The 24,272-nt window shown below is 36.7% G+C and overlaps 1 protein-coding gene across 3 annotated transcripts in view; it reads left to right on the top strand.

Annotated features, from left to right (window-relative positions):
• edil3a (EGF-like repeats and discoidin I-like domains 3a) overlaps positions 1–24,272 on the top strand; it is a 199,353-nt gene that overhangs the window by 157,267 nt on the left and 17,814 nt on the right. For all 3 annotated transcript variants that reach the window (XM_084114156.1, XM_084114154.1, XM_084114155.1), the window contains 3 exons: positions 4,504–4,659; positions 5,543–5,687; positions 12,184–12,368. In XM_084114156.1, the coding sequence (XP_083970282.1) occupies positions 4,504–4,659; positions 5,543–5,687; positions 12,184–12,368 (486 nt within the window). The remainder of the gene's footprint in view (positions 1–4,503; positions 4,660–5,542; positions 5,688–12,183; positions 12,369–24,272) is intronic.

Raw genomic sequence — 24,272 nt, 5'->3', positions numbered from 1 at the left:
CATCTCATGTGTTCGAAAGATCAAAATAGTCACTTCCTGGGATAAATTGTTGCAAAATATATGGAATAAAAATGGAAGCTGCTGCAATCAGGGAAGCCACTGTGGCTCTTTTTTTGTAAATCAGAGTGCGCAGGTGAAACGTAATAAACGATCTCATGTTATCTAACGTTCTGAGGTGGATGCCTGGTGTTTTATACCAAACCATTTTGATGACTTTGGCGCAGTCATTTCTGATTGGACCAAACCAACAATTGAGATGCTGTGCAATGAAATTGGTCCGTTGCAGTCCAGTAATCCAATCACACCCTATATTGAGGCAAAGTGATGTGAGGTTTTTTTGTTGCATATCGAGCAATTTATTCAGTAAATGTGTTCTGTCAGGTTTAAGTTCTGTTTTCTTGTACTTTTATATTGTAGTATTTTGTTTTCCTGTGTTCTGTCCCTGTTTCCTTTGTTCCTCACTTCCCTGCTCTTCATTTGTTTCCATGATTACTAATTTAGTTGCACACCTGTTTCTAGTTTGCTTAGTTAACCTGTGTATATGTAGCCTTCAGTTTTAGGTGATTTTGTGGTTATAATAGGCATGCCAATCCTATTTGTACGTTGCAGTCTGACTGCTCTGATCGGATTTTGGTGGTTTATGTGACTTTCTCACACCATGTAAAACGTAAACGCATCAGACATTGTTATAGGAAACATGCTGAAAGTCGCTGCTGAAACAAGGTTGTGTTGTTGCAAAAAAAATAGGTGGATTGCATAGCTAATATTTATTCACTGGTGAATATGTTACTTTTACCTTCTCAACAGTGCAATTTAATTTATTTTATTTTTTTTTCTTTATTTTTTCCACATTTTTCTTAACATATGGTTTATCTGATGCCAAAATAATGTGTCCGTGTCTTGTAAGGGAAAGTTATTTACACTTGCTGAATGACAGCAATGCAAACAAGAAAAAAAATTTAAGAGATGGATAAATTGCCTAAAAATGACACCATTGCCTGTCTTCATCAGATACATCTAGGTAACCTGGAAATGTCTTGTCAGTGTATATCATTTAAAACTTAAATTTCTTATAGTTAAATTAGTAGCATTAAAAATTAGTAGGTAAGTGAGTAGCAGCTACTTTTAGTTTTTTACTCCAGAACATTGGTTACTGAAAGCTGTAGATTTGTGATCTTGCAGTTTACCTGTGTGGCGTATTAGAAAAAGATCACTTTGATATTCTATAGGCTAGCTACAAAAATACACTCCCAGAAGGCTGTCAGGTTGCATGGCCTACTTTAAAACCAGAGGCCTTGTAGCTATTCAGTGAGCTTAAAATACTAAAATACTAAAAATGCATCTCAAGTAAAATCAGTGGGGTCCTGGGAGGATCTTCCATATTATACATGACAAAAAAATCTGTATATGGTGATTTTGTTTTCAATGAGGGACATGTCTTTTCTTAGGTCAGCTTTATGGTTTTGCAGTAGAGCCCTACTTTAAAGATAAACTGCAAAGCTATGTGGATATGCATTTGATATTACAGCTGTAGTTTGTCAAACAAAATACGTTCAAAGACTCAAAGGATGTTTTTCAGTTTGTGGATATATGACAAAGCTTAATCAGCCAGATCTTTTCCTATAGCATGGAAAGGTTTTTCTGTCTTTTCTTGGGTTTCCTAGGAATATATAATGGAACAAGCCATGGCTTTAACAGCCAGCCAGCTATGTACTTCAGAGAGGGTGGCTATGAAATGAAGAACTGTGAATGTCTAGTGGAAACAGTCTTTGGCAGGTTGTCTAAATGGAAATACTGGCTGTAGGGCTTCCACGACTACTGGTCTGGAAGAGCAGTTGATTAGTCTTCTAATCATTGTTTACCTTATATAAATGACTCTTATCTTGCAGTATAGGCAATCTTTGTGTGAGAGCAGTGATGTCTGAATGTCAGATAAACGATTGGGTCCATATCTCCATTACCAGATTCATGCCACTTGCACTGTCATAAACAGTGCAACAACAGTCCCAATCATTTATGGTTTCGGTCAGCCTTTGGCCAACAATTGGTTTCAGGGATGTTTGCAAGAATTTAGGCTTGTGTGTCAATGCTCTTGAACTCCTTGCCTGGTGTACTGTGTGTGTGCAAAGTACTCCAGCTCCACTTTATTTTCACTTCTGCGTAATTACTAATTCACATGACCATTACAGGTCATTATACAAAACTAATGCCATGCAGCTACACGGGAACACAGTTTATGGTTAGAGGATTTTGAGAACTGTTTTTTTTTTTTTTTTAGCAATAAAATAGAGCTGCCAATTTGGGGTGGAAATCAAATTGTGATTTTCCTTATAACAATTGAAATTTAAGTAATTATTTAATAAAATTGCATTTGATAAGCTATACCACGGTTGCAGTTTTATTTAATTAATCAGATTAATCAGATTAATCATACAGCCCTATGCTGAAGTTATGTGACCCATGTGAATTAAACAGTCTGTGTAAATATGCTTCTGTGTCTCTGCAGTGCAAAAATGGATTTTGTCGATAGTGATTTCATTTCAGGCCAGGACACTTTGCTGGCAAAAAGAAAAGACTCAACCATTCTGGCAATATTAAGCACCCACAGTTCTCGTCCATTCACAGATCTGCACCTAGCAGGACACCGAATCAGTCTTCCAAAGCTCCTCTGCTCTTGAACTCTTATCTCTGAGACTGGCTTCTCCTCTTCACATCTTCAGTCTATTGCCTAGTCCCACTTATTCCATGACATCCAGTAGTCATCATTGGCCCATGAGATGGAGGAATGTAAGGATCACTTCACAGCTGGGCAACTCAGACATAAATCACAAAGAAATATGAATGATCTGACCAGAGCTGTGATTGCACTCAATTTATAGCATTCTGTGGAATGCAGACCAGCAGCAGTCTTGACTATCACAGGCCACTGTGACATCATCATCACTGCAAGAAAAGTTCCATTGAAAAATTCCATGACTAGAGTCAATCTAGTCTTGTTAGAAACTCTCTTTGTGTATAAATAAAATGATTAACACTACAATTTATGGTTTGATTTTAAATCATGTTAATGGAAGATACATGACTAAACTTATCATCTTCAGCAGGTTCCCTTGTTTCAGTTTTTACTGCTACATGCATGCAAACTTTTCATCTGATTTTCATGATTTGTAACATCCAAATATGAGAACGTTTCAAGATGTAATTTTGTCAAATTATGCAGAATACATTGACATATAGAGGTTTTTAAATAGGTGAATGCAACTGATACATAGACCCACCAAAATATTAGGAAGAAAATTCTATGCCACATATGTTTGTGTAGAACAGGTGTGGTCACATTTACCAATGCTCAGTGAAATTCTGCAGGCGAAATCAAGTAATTTCAATCAGAATCAATGGGAATAGGAAGCTTCGTCTGAGAGCGTAAAAGTTCCCCATGCAGATTTTGCTCATGTTCAAGTTGGTCACGCAAATTTGCAGTGCTGACCAACAGAAAGCTGCTTGGTTTGAAAGTGACTTCTGTGTGAACAGTGCTTTATTACATTGCAATGATATTGATAATGGACAATGGCTCAATCTATTGCCAGGGAAATGTTGCTGAAATATGACTGCATTTTATAGCAGTGGCAACCTAATTTAGCAGAATTATGGAATATATGTATTCTTAAAAACAGCTTTTTCTGGTGAGGATTTTCAGTGACTCTTACTGCAAGTTACATCGTTATGCCAGTAGGTGGCGACACGTGACTGGCTTTATGAGTGAGTCAGCAATCATTCAAGGATTCGTTCAGAAACATTAATTCATTCAGAGACAAAGGATTGTGTGTTTGATTCTGCTTCTTTGTTTGGAATTATTTTCTTTGGCAATGTTGTTTCTAAAATGTGCGTTTCTCAATATTAAAGCAACAGTAAACGAAACGCTTGTTCGAAACGCTGTTTCATTTGGATATACAAAACAATAAGGAAGAAATGAATAATGGAACTCCATTTCATACAGCCAACAATCATGCTTCATTGTTAAACCAATAACTTCTCAGAAACAGCCCAACCATCATTGCTAGTTGTAACGCGACGTTTGTAACGCAATGTTTAAAGTAACGGAAATTGGACACAAATTTGGACACTACAGCAGATGCTGAATCCGTAGGTTCGACAAACAAGAGGGTTTTTGAGGCTGTCCGGATCTTCGAGGCCATCTGAGTTTACTTTACGAGTAGTGAAATGACTAAAATCAAACCTACAACTGAAATAAAAATAAATTCAAGCTATATAGAAATACATAAAAAATAATGATAATGAAAAAAGCACATAACAAAACTACCAATACTTAAACTAAAAAAATAATGAAAACTGAAAATATGAAAAGCTAATTCAAAATTTTTATAAATACCAAATAAACAATACTAAAATAAAGCCGTAAAGAAGACTGCTTATGTCTCTCTCTTTTTATCGCTGAATCTGTTCTTCTCTCTCCCTCTTTTGTTCTTTATCACCTTCACTCAGATTAACCTACAGAGGAGGATGCGGGTCACAGGAGTGATAACCCAAGGAGCCAAGCGCATCGGGAGCCCAGAATATGTTAAGTCGTACAAAGTGGCCTACAGCGATGACGGGAAGACCTGGAGGACATACAAAGTCAAGGGCACGGAGGAAGATATAGTGAGTTTTAATTAGCGAAAAAGAGACACATCAGTCACTCAGCATGTGCTTTTGCTTCCCTCTATGCCATATGCATTTTCAGTCTAGATTTTTAGGGGATAAATGAGAGTTGTCAGGGCCTCAGAAGACATATGGTGTCCATCCTCTCAGATGCTGTCTTTTTATTATTAGACAGTGTTCAGATCTCCTCTAATAACTTTGAGTAGTTGTCATTTTTATCATTTCAGACACTGTTTTGTTATTAGGGGATTTTAGCCATTATATCATATTGTATTATATTATGTATTCTTGCTCTAAACAACAGTGATAATTCCATCAAAATATGTACATACCAAATTGTTATCAGTATTCTCTTTTACATATATTTTGCATACTTATAGAAGAGCCACCCTTTAAGCCACCCTTCATTTTCATTTCCAAAAATGAAAATTGTCATAATTTACACACCCTTATTTAATTTCAAACCTGTATGACTTATTTTTTTTCTGTGGAACATAAAAGAAGATATTCTGAAGATTGTTGGTAATTAAATAATTTTGGTTCCCATTGACTTCCATTATATAGACAAAAATTACAATGGAAGTCAATGGAAATTATGTTCCACAGAAGAAAGAAAGCCATACAGGTTTGGAACAACATAAGAGTGAGTAAATGATGGCAAAATTTTCAATTTGGGTGAACTAACCCATTCATCTTGTTTGGTAATATTTTTTTTTTTTTTTTTTTTTTTCATTTGTCCAGAACCTAAGGTTTCTTTTAACACTTATACTTTTACTATCTTGCAAGCACTGATATTTCCTTTGAGAAATGCAAACCTAGTCCAGTTTAATCTAGTTTCGACCCTTTTACTTCAAACTTTTTTCTCCCTACGTTCTCCCTCCAGATCTTCCGTGGAAATATTGATAACAACACTCCATTTGCCAACTCCTTCACCCCTCCTATCGAGGCTCAGTATGTGCGGATCTATCCGCAGGTGTGCAGGAGACACTGCACTCTCCGCATGGAGCTCCTGGGTTGTGAGCTCACGGGTGAGTCACCTCAGTAGACAGCATACATCATTCTGAGAGCATATCCAAAGGGGACTTTAAAACGGTGTTATACTTCTGAAACATTGTCCAGACTGTCAATAAAATGCAACACAACAAGGTTGAAGTCAGTTCTGTTTTCTCTTACCAAGCTCAGGGGACTTATTTTATGGGGATCTGAATGATAGGAGGATTTTTTTCTGTTGGTCCACTTGTGCCAGTATTTCGGATTAATATTTGCACTGCCAATGTCTCCACCACAAAAATGATCAATTATTTTAGTACTTCAGTATTTATAAGAATTTTTTTTTTTTTTTTTTTTTTTAAATGACAAATCATTTATTTACGGAGCCCCTGAGGGGACCTGTGAAAAAAAAAAAAAAATAGGACTTTCGCGTGCGCACGAGAAACTTTCGCGTGCGCACGAGAAACTTTCGCGTGCGCACGAGAAACTATCGCGTGCGCACGAGAAACTTTCGCGTGGGCACGAGAAACTATCGCGTGGGCACGAGAAACTATCGCGTGCGCACGAGAAACTTTCGCGTGGGCACGAGAAACTATCGGGTGCGCACGAGAAACTTTCGCGTGGGCACGAGAAACTTTCGCGTGCGCACGCGATAGTTTCTCGTGCGCACGAGAAACTTTCGGTTTGCGTTATAGCGTCATTAATACAAATGTGGAAATATGGATGATGTATATATCATTTATGTTGTTGTTTGACATGTTTTGAAGTGTATATTTTAGCAAAAATCTCAAGCAAGGTGCTATTAAAGACAAGACTTAGAGGCATATTTTAGTCACAATTCAAATAATTGTATTAACTTTGAATAAACTTTGTATTTGTATGTGTATTGATAAAAAAAATAAACAACAGGCTAATAATCTTCTGCTACTGAGATGAAGGAAACATTTTTTTAAAGAAGTAAAGTTCACAAGATTGCTATTTATCTTGATCAAACTGTTCCGTCATCAGCTCTTCCTCAGTTCCGCACTGCAGAATAAAATAGTCATCCTCTGCTGCAGTTGTACGGATTCTTAACGCATTTATTGCAACTACATTTCATCTTTTTCTCATCAAACAACCAGATTAACGAATGGTTCGACACAACCCGTACCGAGGAGCCTAGACAGGGCTTGTATACAGGGTAAATGACGACTGTTGGCCTACCATGGTCGCCCTCGTCCAGTAAGTTTAAAATAATAATAATAATAATAAATTAAGATATAAATCAATATAATTCGTTGTAAATTAAATATTTTAAACAATAGCTACAAAAAGGTAATAATTGACTGTATAGTCCTAACGTTCATGCATGAACTGTCATTCAGACTTACTGTCTAACAACCAGAAAACAGAGAACATCAGAGATATTAAAATACATACTCTTCTGAGTTTTATGATGTAGGCCTTTTTTTTATTAAAATTTATCTGCCTATAATTTATATCTCAAGGATGCGAGCTTGTGCGTGGCGCACTCAGTCATGTTGAGAGGGAAACACGCATTATATTATTAGGCTAGTCTATTCAGAAATAGTGTAAAAGATCTGTAAATAAAATACAACATTAACATTATAAACACTATTAATAACATATAGGCTATGCGTATTTTACTTCCCCATAGCCAAATCCTTAAATGAATGGAATCAGAAAACAACAAGAAAAGAAAAATAAGTAACCACTTATAATAATAATAATAATAATAATAATAATAATAAATGCATAGTAGTCTATAAAAATAGCCCATTGTGCCCTTTATTACAAACAACTTTTAGCCTATTTTAAACGCCAAGCCTAAACGAATTTATTTGAATCGAAACTGAAACTATACCGCAAAGTTGGGTTCGCGCATCTTTCGTTCGGTCCAAAGTTTAATACTGAACAGGAATTAATAATCATTTAATAATGAACCGGCTGTGATGTCAAGTTAATGCCAGAAGTGAACCGATGTTGTTAATAGCGCAATTCGCCGGCGCCATCACTTGAATTTGTTCCTCAGTTGGGGAAATAACTTAATACTTTATCGTTTCATACTCTGTCATTCGAAACAGTAAAATGTATATTTTTATTTGTGTACATTCAAAATGACTACAAAATGTCATGCCTTTGAAAAAGAAAGAAAACAACATGATGCGGACGTGTAGAACTTTATCCAAGAGCTGTTGTAAAGCCTATACACAATCTGTTACAGTAATTTTCTATATCCAAATGTTTCTATATAACTTGACATCACAGCCGGTTCATTATTAGCCTAAATGATTATTAATTCCTGTTCAGTATTAAACTTTGGACCGAACGAAAGATGCGCGAACCCAACTTTGCGGTATAGTTTCAGTTTCGATTCAAATAAATTCGTTTAGGCTTGGCGTTTAAAATAGCCTAAAAGTTGTTTGTAATAAAGGGCACAATGGGCTATTTTTATAGACTACTATGCATTTATTATTATTATTATTATTATTATTATTATTATTATAAGTGGTTACTTATTTTTCTTTTCTTGTTGTTTTCTGATTCCATTCATTTAAGGATTTGGCTATGGGGAAGTAAAATACGCATAGCCTATATGTTATTAATAGTGTTTATAATGTTAATGTTGTATTTTATTTACAGGTCTTTTACACTATTTCTGAATAGACTAGCCTAATAATATAATGCGTGTTTCCCTCTCAACATGACTGAGTGCGCCACGCACAAGCTCGCATCCTTGAGATATAAATTATAGGCCGATAAATTTTAATAAAAAAAGGCCTACATCATAAAACTCAGAAGAGTATGTATTTTAATATCTCTGATGTTCTCTGTTTTCTGGTTGTTAGACAGTAAGTCTGAATGACAGTTCATGCATGAACGTTAGGACTATACAGTCAATTATTACCTTTTTGTAGCTATTGTTTAAAATATTTAATTTACAACGAATTATATTGATTTATATCTTAATTTATTATTATTATTATTATTATTATTATTTTAAACTTACTGGACGAGGGCGACCATGGTAGGCCAACAGTCGTCATTTACCCTGTATACAGTATATCTATACAGAAGAAAGCCCTGTCTAGGCTCCTCGGTACGGGTTGTGTCGAACCATTCGTTAATCTGGTTGTTTGATGAGAAAAAGATGAAATGTAGTTGCAATAAATGCGTTAAGAATCCGTACAACTGCAGCAGAGGATGACTATTTTATTCTGCAGTGCGGAACTGAGGAAGAGCTGATGACGGAACAGTTTGATCAAGATAAATAGCAATCTTGTGAACTTTACTTCTTTAAAAAATGTTTCCTTCATCTCAGTAGCAGAAGATTATTAGCCTGTTGTTTATTTTTTTATCAATACACATACAAATACAAAGTTTATTCAAAGTATATTCAAAGTTAATACAATTATTTGAATTGTGACTAAAATATGCCTCTAAGTCTTGTCTTTAATAGCACCTTGCTTGAGATTTTTGCTAAAATATACACTTCAAAACATGTCAAACAACAACATAAATGATATATACATCATCCATATTTCCACATTTGTATTAACTATAACGCAAACCGAAAGTTTCTCGTGTGCACGCGAAAGTTTCTCGTGCGCACGCGATAGTTTCTCGTGCCCACGCGAAAGTTTCTCGTGCGCACGCGATAGTTTCTCGTGCCCACGCGATAGTTTCTCGTGCCCACGCGAAAGTTTCTCGTGCGCACGCGATAGTTTCTCGTGCGCACGCGATAGTTTCTCGTGCGCACGTGAAAGTTTCTCGTGCGCACGCGAAAGTCCTATTTTTTTTTTTTTTTCACAGGTCCCCTCAGGGGCTCCGTATTTATTAGGTTTTTTTAATGGTTTTAAATTTAAATAATAGCTAAAAATCATGCAGCTATAATATAACTTTATGTCAACTATAAATTCATAAACACACTTTTTCTTGAAAAGGATTGCATATAGTTGTTTTCAAGACTATCACAAGACATTTGATTTCAACAAAACTTCATCTGTGTGTTTATTCAGATAGGTAACTACTTGATGACATATTTAAAATTCCTGCAATTCTCAAAACATGAAAACAAACTAAAGGCATAAAAACACATATTCATGATCAATATGAACATAAGATGCAAGAACACAGTGCTGGCCCAAAAATAAAAGTTTAATTCACTGTCCTGAATCTTTCACACTGGCTTTAAGCCATCCTTATTGTTGAGCCCTGAAAAGGCATGCAAGTTCATAATATACAGTGAGGAAAATAAGTATTTGAACACCCTGCTATTTTGCAAGTACTCCCACTTAGAAATCATGGAGGGGTCTGAAATTGTCATCGTAGGTGCATGTCCACTGTGAGAGACATAATCTAAAAAAAAAAAAAAAAACAGAAATCACAATGTATGATTTTTTAACTATTTATTTGTATGATACAGCTGCAAATAAGTATTTGAACACCTGAGAAAATCAATGTTAATATTTGGTACAGTAGCCTTTGTTTGCAATTACAGAGGTCAAACTTTTCCTGTAGTTTTTCACCAGGTTTGCACACACTGCAGGAGGGATTTTGGCCCACTCCTCCACACAGATCTTATCTAGATCAGTCATGTTTCTGGGATGTCGCTGAGAAACACGGAGTTTGAGCTCCCTCCAAAGATTCTCTATTGGGTTTAGGTCTGGAGACTGGCTAGGCCACGCCAGAACCTTGATATGCTTCTTACAGAGCCACTTCTTGGTTATCCTGGCTGTGTGCTTCGGGTCATTGTCATGTTGGAAGACCCAGCCTCGACCCATCTTCAATGCTCTAACTGAGGGAAGGAGGTTGTTCCCCAAAATCTCGCAATACATGGCCCCGGTCATCCTCTCCTTAATACAGTGCAGTCGCCCTGTCCCATGTGCAGAAAAACACCCCCAAAGCATGATGCTACCACCCCCATGCTTCACAGTAGGGATGGTGTTCTTGGGATGGTACTCATCATTCTTCTTCCTCCAAACACGTTTAGTGGAATTATGACCAAAAAGTTCTATTTTGGTCTCATCTGACCACATGACTTTCTCCCATGACTCCTCTGGATCATCCAAATGGTCATTGGCAAACTTAAGACGGGCCTTGACATGTGCTGGTTTAAGCAGGGGAACCTTCCGTGCCATGCATGATTTCAAACCATGACATCTTAGTGTATTACCAACAGTAACCTTGGAAACGGTGGTCCCAGCTCTTTTCAGGTCATTGACCAGCTCCTCCCGTGTAGTTCTGGGCTGATTTCTCACCTTTCTTAGGATCATTGAGACCCCACGAGGTGAGATCTTGCATGGAGCCCCAGTCCGAGGGAGATTGACAGTCATGTTTAGCTTCTTCCATTTTCTAATGATTGCTCCAACAGTGGACCTTTTTTCACCAAGCTGCTTGGCAATTTCCCCGTAGCCCTTTCCAGCCTTGTGGAGGTGTACAATTTTGTCTCTAGTGTCTTTGGACAGCTCTTTGGTCTTGGCTATGTTAGTAGTTGGATTCTTACTGATTGTATGGGGTGGACAGGTGTCTTTATGCAGCTAACGACCTCAAACAGGTGCATCTAATTTAGGATAATAAATGGAGTGGAGGTGGACATTTTTAAAGGCAGACTAACAGGTCTTTGAGGGTCAGAATTCTAGCTGATAGACAGGTGTTCAAATACTTATTTGCAGCTGTATCATACAAATAAATAGTTAAAAAATCATATATTGTGACTTCTGGATTTTTTTTTTTAGATTATGTCTCTCACAGTGTACATGCACCTACGATGACAATTTCAGACCCCTCCATGATTTCCAAGTGGGAGAACTTGCAAAATAGCAGGGTGTTCAAATACTTATTTTCCTCACTGTAATCTATTGTTTTCAAGGTCAGTATCTGGGCATTATATGCTCTTATTTTTATTTTATTGTATTTTTTTAACTATATAACACCATTAAAAACAACAATTGTTGACCACTGTTCTGTGAAATATGTCTAAGGACAATCATTCAATAAAATAATTAAAAAAACAGATTTCAAACATAAAACAAGAGCAACAACCACACAATAAATCCACTATGATTAAAAGAGGAAATTAATATGTTTAAATCTTTGTTTTAAAAGCATGCAGGGGCAGTCCTAATAAAACAGTTAGGCTGTTTCCAGAGTTTTAATTTCAGCCTAGCCCGGGGAACCTTTAGCAGTCCCTGATTGAATGACCTTAAAGAAAATTAGAGAGGAATGCAGGTGCTAATCCATTCAAGGATTTAAAAACAGGTATCAACACTATAAAATCTATTTTGTAGTTAATTGGAAGCCAAGAAAAAAATAAATTAAAACTGGTTAGAGGCAAGGCAGTGGCATTGTCTACCTCGTTATGCTTGAATTTGTTATTTGGAGCTAAACAGTACATAAATGATAGTTTACCTGCATTGCTAAAACAATATCCAGAATGGCTGGTCATAAAACACTAACCTGCATACATTAGCTTGGTCCAGCATGGAAGTTGATTTTTGGTGTAATATGGTGACATGCCTTTGAATTCTTCAGGGTGTTCAGAGCCAATGGGCATGAAGTCTGGCCACGTTCAGGACTACCAAATCACAGCCTCCAGCATCTTCAGAACTCTTAACATGGACATGTTCACCTGGGAGCCTGGGAAAGCAAGACTGGATAAACAAGGGAAGGTCAATGCCTGGACGTCTGGACACAGTGATCAGTCCCAGTGGCTGCAGGTAGGGTTTATTATAATGCCCTTATATGCGTACGAACAGTGTGTATGTTATTGGCTCTGATTATACAGAATTCAACAGAATAGCTGCAAATGATGGCATGAAGAGATGAAATATGTGTTGTAATGAAAAGATCACTGCAGCAAAGCTCAGGGTGTAGTCTATAAAACAAGATGATCCCTAATACAGAACCTAAGCAAAGAACAAAGCATTATCATGAGAACAAGATTATTGCTATTTAGCGCCTAGAATCAAAGTTTCAACAAAACCCCAGCTAGCCCTTCTCCCTCGAGCATCTTCTTTCTGCTTCCTCAGTCACTGTTCATTAAGGTAACCGATCAGGCTTCAAGAGAGAGATATTTGCCATCATTCAAGCCAAGCATCTTGGTACCACTGTCATCACTTCATATTTAACCATATTTCCCTTTAATCCTGGCTTTAAATCACTGGCTCAAATATTATTTTAATTTACATATGTAGTATTATAAATTACATCTGCTTATTATGAAACTCTTAGAAATTTCTTTTTTAAATCTAATGTATTCAAGTGATGGCAAAACTAGATTTTTTATTAGCCATTACTCTCGTGTCACATGGTCCTTCAGAAATCGTTATAATATGCAAACATTGGATTTACAGTGTATAGACCTTATGTAGCCCCGCCCCTTTTCAGCGCTGCGCTCGTTGTCTTTTGACTTCCGGCCTGTATTTTCACAGCGATTCTGCGTGTTTATTAATGAACGGCTCATTTTAAAATCTTCCTGGTCGACTGACATTTGTTAAGTCATCTGCTTTAAACATTACAGTCCTTTTGATAACTTTCGTTAACTTTACATTAAGTAAATCCACTTCAAAAGCTAATTACTCCTGGACAGCAGCGCCATAGAAATATACAGAGCGACCGCAAAAACTGAAGTTAAAAGACAATATTCTAAAGATGGCGGCGCCCTCGTTTCTCTGGCACATAAGGTCTATAGTGGGGCATGTGGCACAATATGCATTATACAAGGCTACGAAATACAATTTAAATATTACAATTATTATGTAAAAGAAAACAAAAACTAGGTACACATCGCTAGTATCGGGTTTGACCCACTTTTGCCTTCACAATTGCCTTAATTCTTCATGACAGTGATTCAACAAGGTGCTGACAATATTCCTCAGAGATTTTGACCCTTATTGACATGATAGCATCACACAGTTGCTGCAAATCTCCCATTCCACCACATCCCTTTATTCACCACAGTGCTCTTTTGGTTTGAGATCTGGGACTGTGGAGGATATTTGAGTAAATTAACTCACTGTCATGTTCAAGAAACCAGTTTTAGATGATTTGAGCTTTGTGACATGGTGCGTTATCCTGCTGGAAGTGGCCATCAGAAGATGGGTACACTGTGGTCATAAAGGGATGGACATGGTCAGTAACAGTACTCTGCTGGCTGTGGCGTTAATGATGCTCAATTGGTACTAAGGGGCCCAAAGTGTGCCAAGAAAACATCCACCACACAATTATACCCCCACCACCAGCCTGAACCACTGATACAAGGCAGGATGGACCCATGCTTCATGTTGTTTACGCCAAATTCAGACCCTACCATCTGAATGTCGCAGCAGAAATCGAGACTCATCAGACCATGGAACATTTTTCCAATCCTCTATTGTCCAATTTTGGTGAGAACGTGCCAATTGTAGCCACAGTTTCCTGTTCTTAGATGACAGGAGTGGCACCTGGTGTATCTTCTGCTGCTGTAGTCCATCTGCATCTTCTTTCCCATTCTGATGCTCAGTTTGAACTTCAGCAAATCGTCCTGACCATGGGCGTTTCTCAATACCAAGTACGCAAAGTTCGGACTTGCGTCCTCGGTAGTTCGGACTTGCCAAGTTTGACTCAGGAAAACGAATCCCCGAGGACAGGAGGACGCAAGTCCGGTAATTCTGCAAATGGAACTGCAGCGTACTTGATAGCATCACTCAGCTCTCTATTTTAGGCAACAATAAAATTAAATATATTATAAAACACCACTCTGCCTCTTTTCATTTTCATTTAAAAATCTTAAACATACTAATAGCCACACAAATGTGGTTCAGGCAATAATAAAAAGTAAAATAAAAATATTAAACATATTAATATGTGGTCCGGGCAATATGTGCATATGCACTCTGATTATCTTCACTGTAATAAAATGAAATATGACGTAAAACACAACCCTGTCTCTTTTTGTTAAATGTCAGTTTTACTGATCAATAATAGCCATTATAAAAGTATAAGTAAAAGGTATAAGAAGCTATACAATTAAAATAAAGCAAACAATTCAGTCAAACATACAAAGTCAGCGCTCTAGTAGGCTATAACGGTAAAGGTAAATAGCCTAAATATATAAAGTTATGAAACTTCACTTTGCACTCTGCAGAGTTGGTGTGAGATGTATTCTGGGATATCTGGCTGTCTCAAGTCCTGCACAAGTACGTGATAATTCAAAATAGCATAATGTTCAGGATATTTTGTCCTGCATTGATATAATTCCGTTTGTTATTTTTGATAGACAGCTCTGTAATGGATGGGGTTGTGCTATTTTTCATAGGGCTTGGACTGTTGTTCATGAGATGCAGGGAATGTCATCACATCTGAATAATTTTCTAGCACATGAAGTGCTAAAAGTGATTAATATCCTGAGATTACTGAATAAATGCTCCAGTGCAATCACAGAAATTGAGCGAGTGTGAGACAGTTGGGCACATTTCAAACATCTGTTGCCATGGTGAACTGTGAGCTTCTGCAGTGGTTGCCCAAATGCAATAATCAATACCAGTGACATCAGAGAATGACTTTAGGCTTAATAGATTAATGGAATTAATCAAGCTTAATGACAAATTAAGCATTCCAATTAATCAAGACAATTGCAGTGCTGCAGAGGCAAGAATTACCTCTCAAACTGCAGGAACGTCAGAGACATTTTGACCGAACGGAACACAGTGCTGTTCTAAATCACACTACATCAAGATCCTGAAGATGTCATCGTGTCTCAGCAGTGCAATTGCTTTTACATCCACTTTTAGATCCGGAGTCCTTTATTTCTACTGTATGTTCATTGATTTAAGTGAAAACAAAGCTGTTTTTACTTGCAGCCCTTAATTTCAATCTTTGTTAATGATCTTGGTATTTCCAGTCTGTTAAACGGTTTGGTCTCTGTGTGCTGACATGTTCAGTCAAGCAGGCATTTTACATGGCGCATGCTCATGTCAATATTGAGTAAGACTCCAAGTGAAAAGTTAATTTGCCTACATTCATTTAGCTGGATTAGGAACTGCATCAAATTGATGCAAATAAAGTCTTATATTGTCAGGCAGTTTGTTTTAGTGAATTAAAATACAGGCGAAAGTCACAAACAACATTATATTTTCCATCTGTCGCAAAGTTTCCCTCCATTAACCAATCAAAAAAAAAAAAAAAAAAAAAAATTTCCAGGGACTTCTAAGGTCAAACAAACCACTCGCATTAAAATGTATATAAATCCCATTGACAGGTTTTGGAGCTGTTTGAATGAACCAATTACTCACCAGACCTTCAAATACACTGCAAGTCAGCTCTTTTTCCTCTGTTTGGACATACTCCACAGCAAGAAGGCCTCTTGAAGTTTCTGTTGATTGCTTCCAAACATGCTGAGTCGACCAACAGGCAGTGAGGAGACGGTCATCCTCCTCTTCTTACATCTGTCTAGCCTGCCTGGGTCTATCTTTGGCTTTTCTCCCCACAGATATTGAAAAATTGCCTTTTCGACTCGTTCCTCTCCCTCCTCTTCGTGTGTAATGAATCAATTTAGTGTCCTCATTTGTGGTTTCCTGTGTCTTTGCCACTACTCAAATAGAGATGTGACCTCAGTCCCACACAGATAACTTTAGCCTTCATCAGGCAGGGCATGAGAAAGAGCACTTAGATTCATTATGGTTCTTAAGCCTGTTCATTATGGATTGTGTGCACGTGAGAGATCTTTGCAGTGGTTTTCTTCAGCAAAGATGAGGACTAGAATTTACAAGAAATTATATCAAAGTCAGCATTTCTCCAACCATTGCCAGGGGATCTGTGGAAAATTTCTGAAATGAGAACAAAAAACCTTTCTGCAAATCCATGACAAGCTTTTCCAGCAGCCTGGGTTCTGGAAGGAAATTCCCATTCATTTTCTCCATATAGACATTTCAAAATAATGTATGAGCCCTGAACCAATCCATAGTTTCAAAATGAACATCATAACATCACATTACAACATCATAAACAAATTTGAACAGAATTTGAAAAAGATAGGAGTACAAGATTGTGTGCTTAAGATTGACCATTCATATAATCAAATCTGCAATGATGATATAGTATAAAACTGTTGATTAGGGTTTTTTTTTAGTCGTGGTTGCCCAGCTATCAGTTTCTCAATTAGGTTTAGTTACCGCTTCTTTGTACTCTATATAAAAGCATTTATAACCCTGCAGTGGCCTGTTATCTGTCTCAAGCTCTTCACACTGTTCAGACCACATTTATCATTACCCTCTGGGGTCTTTCTTTTCACTAGAAAGACATTATACTAACAAAGATGTGAAAGAAACTTGACTTTATATGTTAATTATAGCTGCAAAGTGTCATTTCACACACATTGCACAATAATTTAATTAATTTTAAGTCAAGTCGAAATATATTAATGTCATGTTAGTTTTGTTAGAGGTCACGTATGTCTTTTGAATTGTTCCTTTTGTACTGCAGCCTCACAAGAATTTGACTTTGTATTTCATTTGGCCTGTGGTCAGACAAATTCTTACACACTGATTTCGTCATATATATATAATTCAGCTTTGGCAGGAATAAATGACATTTTAAAATATATCAAAATAGAAAATCGTTAGTTTAAATCGTAATCATGTTTCACAATATTACTGTTTTTAGTTTACTTTTGATCAAATGCAGCCTTGGTGAGCATAAGAGACTTATTTCAAAAACATTTAAAAAATGGTAGTGACCCCAAACTTTAGTGTAACTGTATTGTAAATATCAGTGTAAAGTGGGTATATTGTGTTCTCATTTAAACTGCAATGTTTGTGGTCAACTCATTATTTCTGACGTTTATAGTAATGCTGTACAGTCACAGTAAAGTATAACCAATCGTGGTAGTCTGCTGCTTCCTCCACAACTTCACACTCAGAACCGGTCTGTTAGAAGGGAGATTGCACTGTGCAAATTGTGCACAGCAAACATTTTGTTAGCGACTTTCTTTGCATAATTCCATTAGGGAATTGGGTGCTAAAACAGCGCAGTCTGCATGTGCAAATAAACGCAGTAATCATCTGGAATAATTCATTCTAGGTTAATTCCTACCTTAATCTCTTAATCAGGGAATGGATTGTACCTCACCCTTTGTTTGAAAATTACATTACAAACCTTTTAGCTTTCCCATTTTGTTCCTGGCAACTGTCCAACCTTTTGGATTGTTCTGTGCATTGACTGGTCTCCCTTGTATTAGATACGAAGTCATTGTAGTCTTAGTGAGCAAGTGCTTGATATTCACTGTCCGTGAGGTTAACCTTGTCAACGAGTATTAAACCTAGAATGCATAAAGAGAGTCAAATTGACCTGGCATGCTGTGATTTTTTTTTTTGAAATATTTTATCAATAAAAATATGATTTATTTGATATTAAATGAATTCATCACAAAACTTGTTTCTGACCCTCATCAATGACATTGTCATATTTCTTGGTATCCTTACTCAAGAATGCATAAAGAAATTTTAAGTCAAAACAGTATTTTTGGATACATTTTTGTCAATATTTTATCGAAACTTTATGCATTACTTATGGATTACTTAATGTGTTGTGACTTTTTTGCTCTGTGTCTAAATACGCATATCTTCCTACTAGGTGAAAAACAACAGTATTCATAAAACAGTACCTTCTTTCATCCTGGAAGTGTTTGACTGCTCTACCATTATTTTTATTTGTTCTGAATTTCGAATACTTTGCTGTAAAGGTTTTTAGACCAATCAGACCGGTCTTCAAACACTGTGCTCTGGAATTCAGAAACCAGCTTCACACTGGCAGACATGGGAATGAGATTAGAAGCTCGTTCCCTTTTGGAGGATGCTTGAAGATGAGATGATGAAATCTTCTGAGGCAAACAGTGAATATGCTGAGTTCCAGCTGGCAGAGGCTTATTAGTTAATTATGCACATTAACAGGCTAACCGCATACCACAGAGCCTGCCAGAGTGCACTTGGCTCTTTTTAGAACTTCCTTATTACAGAATCATTGCAGCAATGCAGGCATATGCTAAATGTTATGCTGACCCTGCTGGTGCAGCAACAGTTAGTACAAAAACCACAGATGAAACCGCACTCAAGAAACACAGTGTTTCTTGCCAATTAGAAGTATTATATACATGTTAGAAATAATAAGGGCTTTCAAAGTAAATGTGTCATTGCATGCAATAAATTATGTTTATGCATAACTGTTCCATTCTATTGTTATTATTATTAATATTATTATTATTTGTCTATTATTATTAATATTATTATTATAAGCGGTAGACCAATCACAGCAGACTGGGCCATCTGGCCAATCAGAGCAGAGTAGGCTCGCGGAAAGGAGGGATTTAGACTGAACCATTGGACAAGGCGTTTGAGAATCATTGAAAAATGTTGTGATGTGCAATGTATATTTTGAGAAAATGAAGTGATGTGCAATGTATATTTTGAGAAAATGAAAAGTTTTTTTGACTTTTGATGCAATGTAAACATGCTGTAGGAGAAATTAGGAACCTTTAAAATAGCAAATGGGGCACTTTAATTTTAACCAAAGTTACAGACGTTTTGTTAAATAATTTGTAAAAATAATTATATTATAGTTGGACATATTCATTTTAAATGTTCCCTTTAGGTTGCAGCCTCAAAATATTTTGATATGGCATTTTATCTAGTTAGACTAAGCATGCCACATCTGGCAGATGGCATATAATAAGTTTGCTGAGAATGGCTCATAATGTTAAATTGCAGCATATGGATGCCTTCTATTTTTTTGTAAATTGTTTTAATGCAGTTGGCTTTAAAATGCATAAATTAAATTCAAATTCAATGCAAAGAAATTCTGATTTGCATAGAACAGTAGTTTGTGTAGTTTATGATGCAGTGTTTTAGTACCTGGCTTTTTTGGCACTAACATGATGTTTATCAATAACATTACAGACAGTGTTCACAGCTGGATCATTTGTAGTAATGGTTCATGCATCAATTTTTGGGGGATGAAAATACATTGGGAATTTTTTTATCTAAATAATGGTTATTTGAGACCTCTGATGATTGCTTTGTTTAATTGTGAATATTACAGTATTTCTGTGGTTTATTTTGCTAATCACGTTTCTTCACCTCGCATGAAATAAACCCTTCAAATTGTTCAGCTTGCCGATGCAAAAAATCACCTGCTTTCTCACTCCATGTATTCTCAGCAGTCCAAGCACCTCATAAATAAAGCTATTTGCAGGTTCTGACACTCTTTTTATTTGATAGTCGTGTGTTTTCTCAGTTAATTATCTCCTGTGCTGTGATAAATATGCCTGATGCTCTACATTTAATTAAGATTATCTATATTGTTCTCTTCTCATATGTAGCTACTATAGGAGACTTTTCTGAAGATGTTATGTTCTCTGATTAACAAGTGCACTAGCTGAACAAGGTTCTCACTACAAAGCAGCAGTGGAACATCAGTGGACTGGCTTTTTAAATACATCACCCATTGCTTTGTATAAATCAGTCTAGATGTCATTAGACAACTTATAAGGGACTTAATGCTTAATTCTTAATTTAGTCAATTGCAAATGATTCACAGGCATCTGTTAATCGTTCTTATGAATCAGGAAAATCTAAAATAATTGTGTTTAGTTTTCCTCAGTATAGCCTTTGATAATTCTCATTAACACTCATGCATTCAAGTTTTTGTTGTGTGTGTTAATATTACAGTTGTCTTGGACGACACAACAGAAGAATATTGACAGTGTATTTACATTGCAGTGGATTTAGTGGAGCAAAGCAGGCGTTTTCAATTCATTCCTGTAGAAGCCGAGCTTGTGGTGAATTGCGGGTAAGAAAAAGCATGGAGAGTGGCCAAGAGCAACCAAATTTGGGAAATGCTCAACTTTATGCAAATGAAAACCGAAAAACGTCCGACGGCATGCAGCCAAATGCTGTGAAAAGCAGGTAGTTACAAATATGCCGATTGTTCTGGAGTTTCTGCTGGATTTAGTGCACAAATCATATTGTTTACACTCATTGCAGTTGTCTTTTGTTGTGTTTAGACTGGCTGTGTTTGCAAAAGGTTGTGAATTTGACACTGTATATTTACTTTAGGCATTCTGGAACAAAGCTTGCATCTTTCCAACTGTAATCGTGTATATATATATGATATTACACTGGCCATGTGTTGAAAAAAAAAAAACATTAAACACACTCAGCACCACCCCAAAGTGAAGGCGTTGTAGCACAGTCAGTGGCACTGATCACAGATTTTCGGCTGCAGTATATGACACCAGAAGACAACCTGTGCCTATAAATGGCAAACTGTTTTACTGACACCACACAGATTTGAACCCAATCTAAAGAGACTAGTGATCTGTCTACGCTTGAACAAATTGCTCAAATGGAGGAGCCTGGGCGTGGGACAGTAATTAGGAGTAATGCAAGATTGATTCCTACTCAGCGGCAATGCCTTGATTAATGTCAGGCTCTCTGCAAACAGAAACATGTGTTTGTGTTAATCAGAAGGTCTGGTATAATTGCTCTGTGTTTGGAGGGATGGTTTGGTATGGAACCTGGTGGATGCTTCTGGCAATGAAAACGAGTTCCCTTAGTCAATAAAACTGGGTACATCTTGTCCGCAGCTCAAAGCTGCTACTTACCCGTTGATTAAATTTCTGCTCTGTCACAGTTGTTTATTATGAACACACTTCAAAAATGGAATATGTCACCACCCAAGACAACATATCTGAGAAAACTGCTGCCTTGGAAAAATGAGGGGATCGACATGACAGAAGTTGAGAGGAATTGTAATTGTCTCCTAGAGCGGTAATGATGACTAGCTAAATAAAAGCTGGGACTACTGCTGTTTTGATTAAATGTCACACATGAAAAATGAAGCTCAACAAGCGGCCATCAGTGCCTGTGGAAAGAATGATCTGCAGTATGCCTCGGGATTTACCAATCAAAATGATCCACAAATATATTCTGGCACACCAAAATGTCTGAAACATGTTGGTAAGTGGCATTCTTATTGCCCCCGAACCCCCAACCAAAGTATGCTTGGTTGACACGCATTGCTTCATCCTGAATGAAATAGCTTTTTAATGTTATTTGACTTATTACCCAGCCTTGTAAGGGAATCAATAGAAACTCTACCTGAAGCCATGTTGTCTTAGTCAACTAATTGTGAGTTGGAAACAACGTCTTCAGGATTCCAATACAATTATTGAACAAAGACAAAAAAAAAAAAAAAAAAAACTTTTTCATGATTCTTGCTTCCAATCCAATGCGTAAATGAAATTGAACATCTCTCTCAGTGAGTCGAATCCGATTTGAGCTTTGAGAAAATAAGCATGTATAATAAAAAGCAATATACTACACATTCCCTTTAGTTTTTCAGTTATATAGCACTATTTCATGGTTGATTGTAATTGGTCGGTCACAACATGCTATGATCAAATATTTTTTTATAATGACCACCAGACTGCATAATTATCCATTGTCTCTGGTCATTATCGCAAAGTAACAATGCAATATACAAGTTAAAGGTGAAGTGTATAATTTTTGTGCCAGTAGAATCTCAGAATTAAAGAAAAAAAAAACATTCTTAGATAAGCAGGTTATTGCTTGCAAGATGTTTGTATTTTGTATTGTTCCAACACTAGAGTCATATTGTACTTGTCAGAAGTTAGACTACAGATGGATTAAGTGTGGTGTTCTTTGCATATTAAAAGGAGATTAAAAAAAGTATTTTAACAGTGAATATTTTTGACTTTACCTTTAACACTACTGATTTCCTGTGAAGTTGTTTGCTGATAGAATGAGAATGCAACAGATGTCTATGTTCATGTGCCAAGAGAAGGCACTTTCTTTTTTTTAAATGTGTGAGGTGTGCAGGTGTGAAAAGGTGAAGGGCAGGAACACTTTTAGATGCATCAAGGTCTTTTTGTGGGCAGATGGTGATGATGTGCTCACCAGGGAAACAGCTATTGGTCCTGGGTGAAAAAAAAAAAAAAAAAGAACACTGGGTCTCATTTGTTATTAATTGCACATGTGAAAATGTTCATACACAGATTTCACACATATATTCAATTTGTATGCATGGCTGAATGAGACCCATTATTCTTCATTCCAAGACCTCAAGTGGCTTTTATCTTCACCCTCAATTTTCTGGGTTCAGGTGTTTTATTTAATATATGTGACTGTTCTTCACTCCATTTCCATGCCATGTAAGCACTGAAGCGATGCTGATCATTGTGTAAGTGTCACTTTTATCTTGGGTCTTGATTTGAACTGAACCTATTTAAATGTAGCATTGAAGACAATCTGTTGGGAAGCTTCAGCTTAGCCAGTTTTCAACATTTGAGGTGGGGTTTTTTTTGGTGTTTTTTTTTTTTTGTGGTGTTTTCGAACATCAAGTATGGTTGTTTACGTACTTTGGGGAGTTTTCCCCCTCTCATCCAAAACTGAAAGTCATGTAAATGTTAACTCTGTGTTTGCGAACGATCTAAAAATTAACTAATCTAGGGTGCTTCTAACCCACATCACAGACTCTCTGTTAGATGAAGACCAATGAAACTTTCACTTTACCCAATTTGAGTTGATTTCCCAGAGTGTCAGCGTAAATTCGATTAGTTGATAAATGGTGTTATTTTCAGGAAGAGAGGAGATGCATCTAACTCTGCAATTCACTTAACATTCTTAAATCATTGCATCTATCTGCTTTAAAATGCATTTTCACTTCGTCACTGTGCACTTCACTTGTGTCTATAATGGGCTGAGAGTCCTATTTACTAACTCCTATGTATTTCCCACCTGTTGGAAACTGCAGAAATTATCATAAAACCTGAGGCATGAGTCTCTAGACTGTAAGCTCATAAATATTCATAATAATGTTATGGAATATTAAATTCTATTGAAATTATGTAGGTTTTCTGTTTAAAGGAACACTCCACCGTTTTTTCATATTAAACTATGTTATTCCCTTAACTAAGACGAGTTGATACATACCTCTCACGTCTCACTCAATCTCTCTGGCGCGCGGCGACACTTTGATAGCACTTAGCTTAGCCCAGTTCATTCATTAGGGACCAAACAGAGATGAAGTTAGAAGCGACCAAACACCTCCACGTTTTCCCTATTTAAATACAGTTACACGAGTAGTTACACGACCAAGTATGGTGACACAAAATAAAACGTGGTGCTTTTCTAAGCGGGTAAAAAGGATGTTTTATTTTGTGTCACCATACTTGGTCGTGAAAATACTTGGATATGAAAATAATCTTTTGTAGAGTTGGAAATCTTTTCTTAAAATGTAATAACTACTTCATGTTCTGCTAATAATCTGTTGACTCTCAGTGGTACTTTATAATTTAGCATTTGTAGCACTAACCTTTCAATTTGCAAGCTCCGCATTGGCAGTTTTATCTGTAGCTCTTTTGAGTTATTGAAAGGAAATATACATATTTCTTCAATCAGTGCTCTTCTATGCTCTGTGGCAACACAGCAAAACAAAATGACTGATGCATGACCTGATAAATATCTAAGCTTCTATCCTGTCCTTTCACAGATGAACAAGAATGATTCCCAACACGTCTACTGACTAGGAGCTGCATTTATCACTTTAAGAATGTCCTTAGCTCTTAA

The sequence above is a fragment of the Abramis brama genome (genome assembly GCF_963993115.1).
Source record: "Abramis brama genome assembly, chromosome: 5".
Lineage (NCBI taxonomy): Eukaryota > Metazoa > Chordata > Actinopteri > Cypriniformes > Leuciscidae > Abramis > Abramis brama.
Note: the sequence above shows the minus strand (reverse complement) of the source record. Positions and strands in the feature narration are given on the sequence as shown.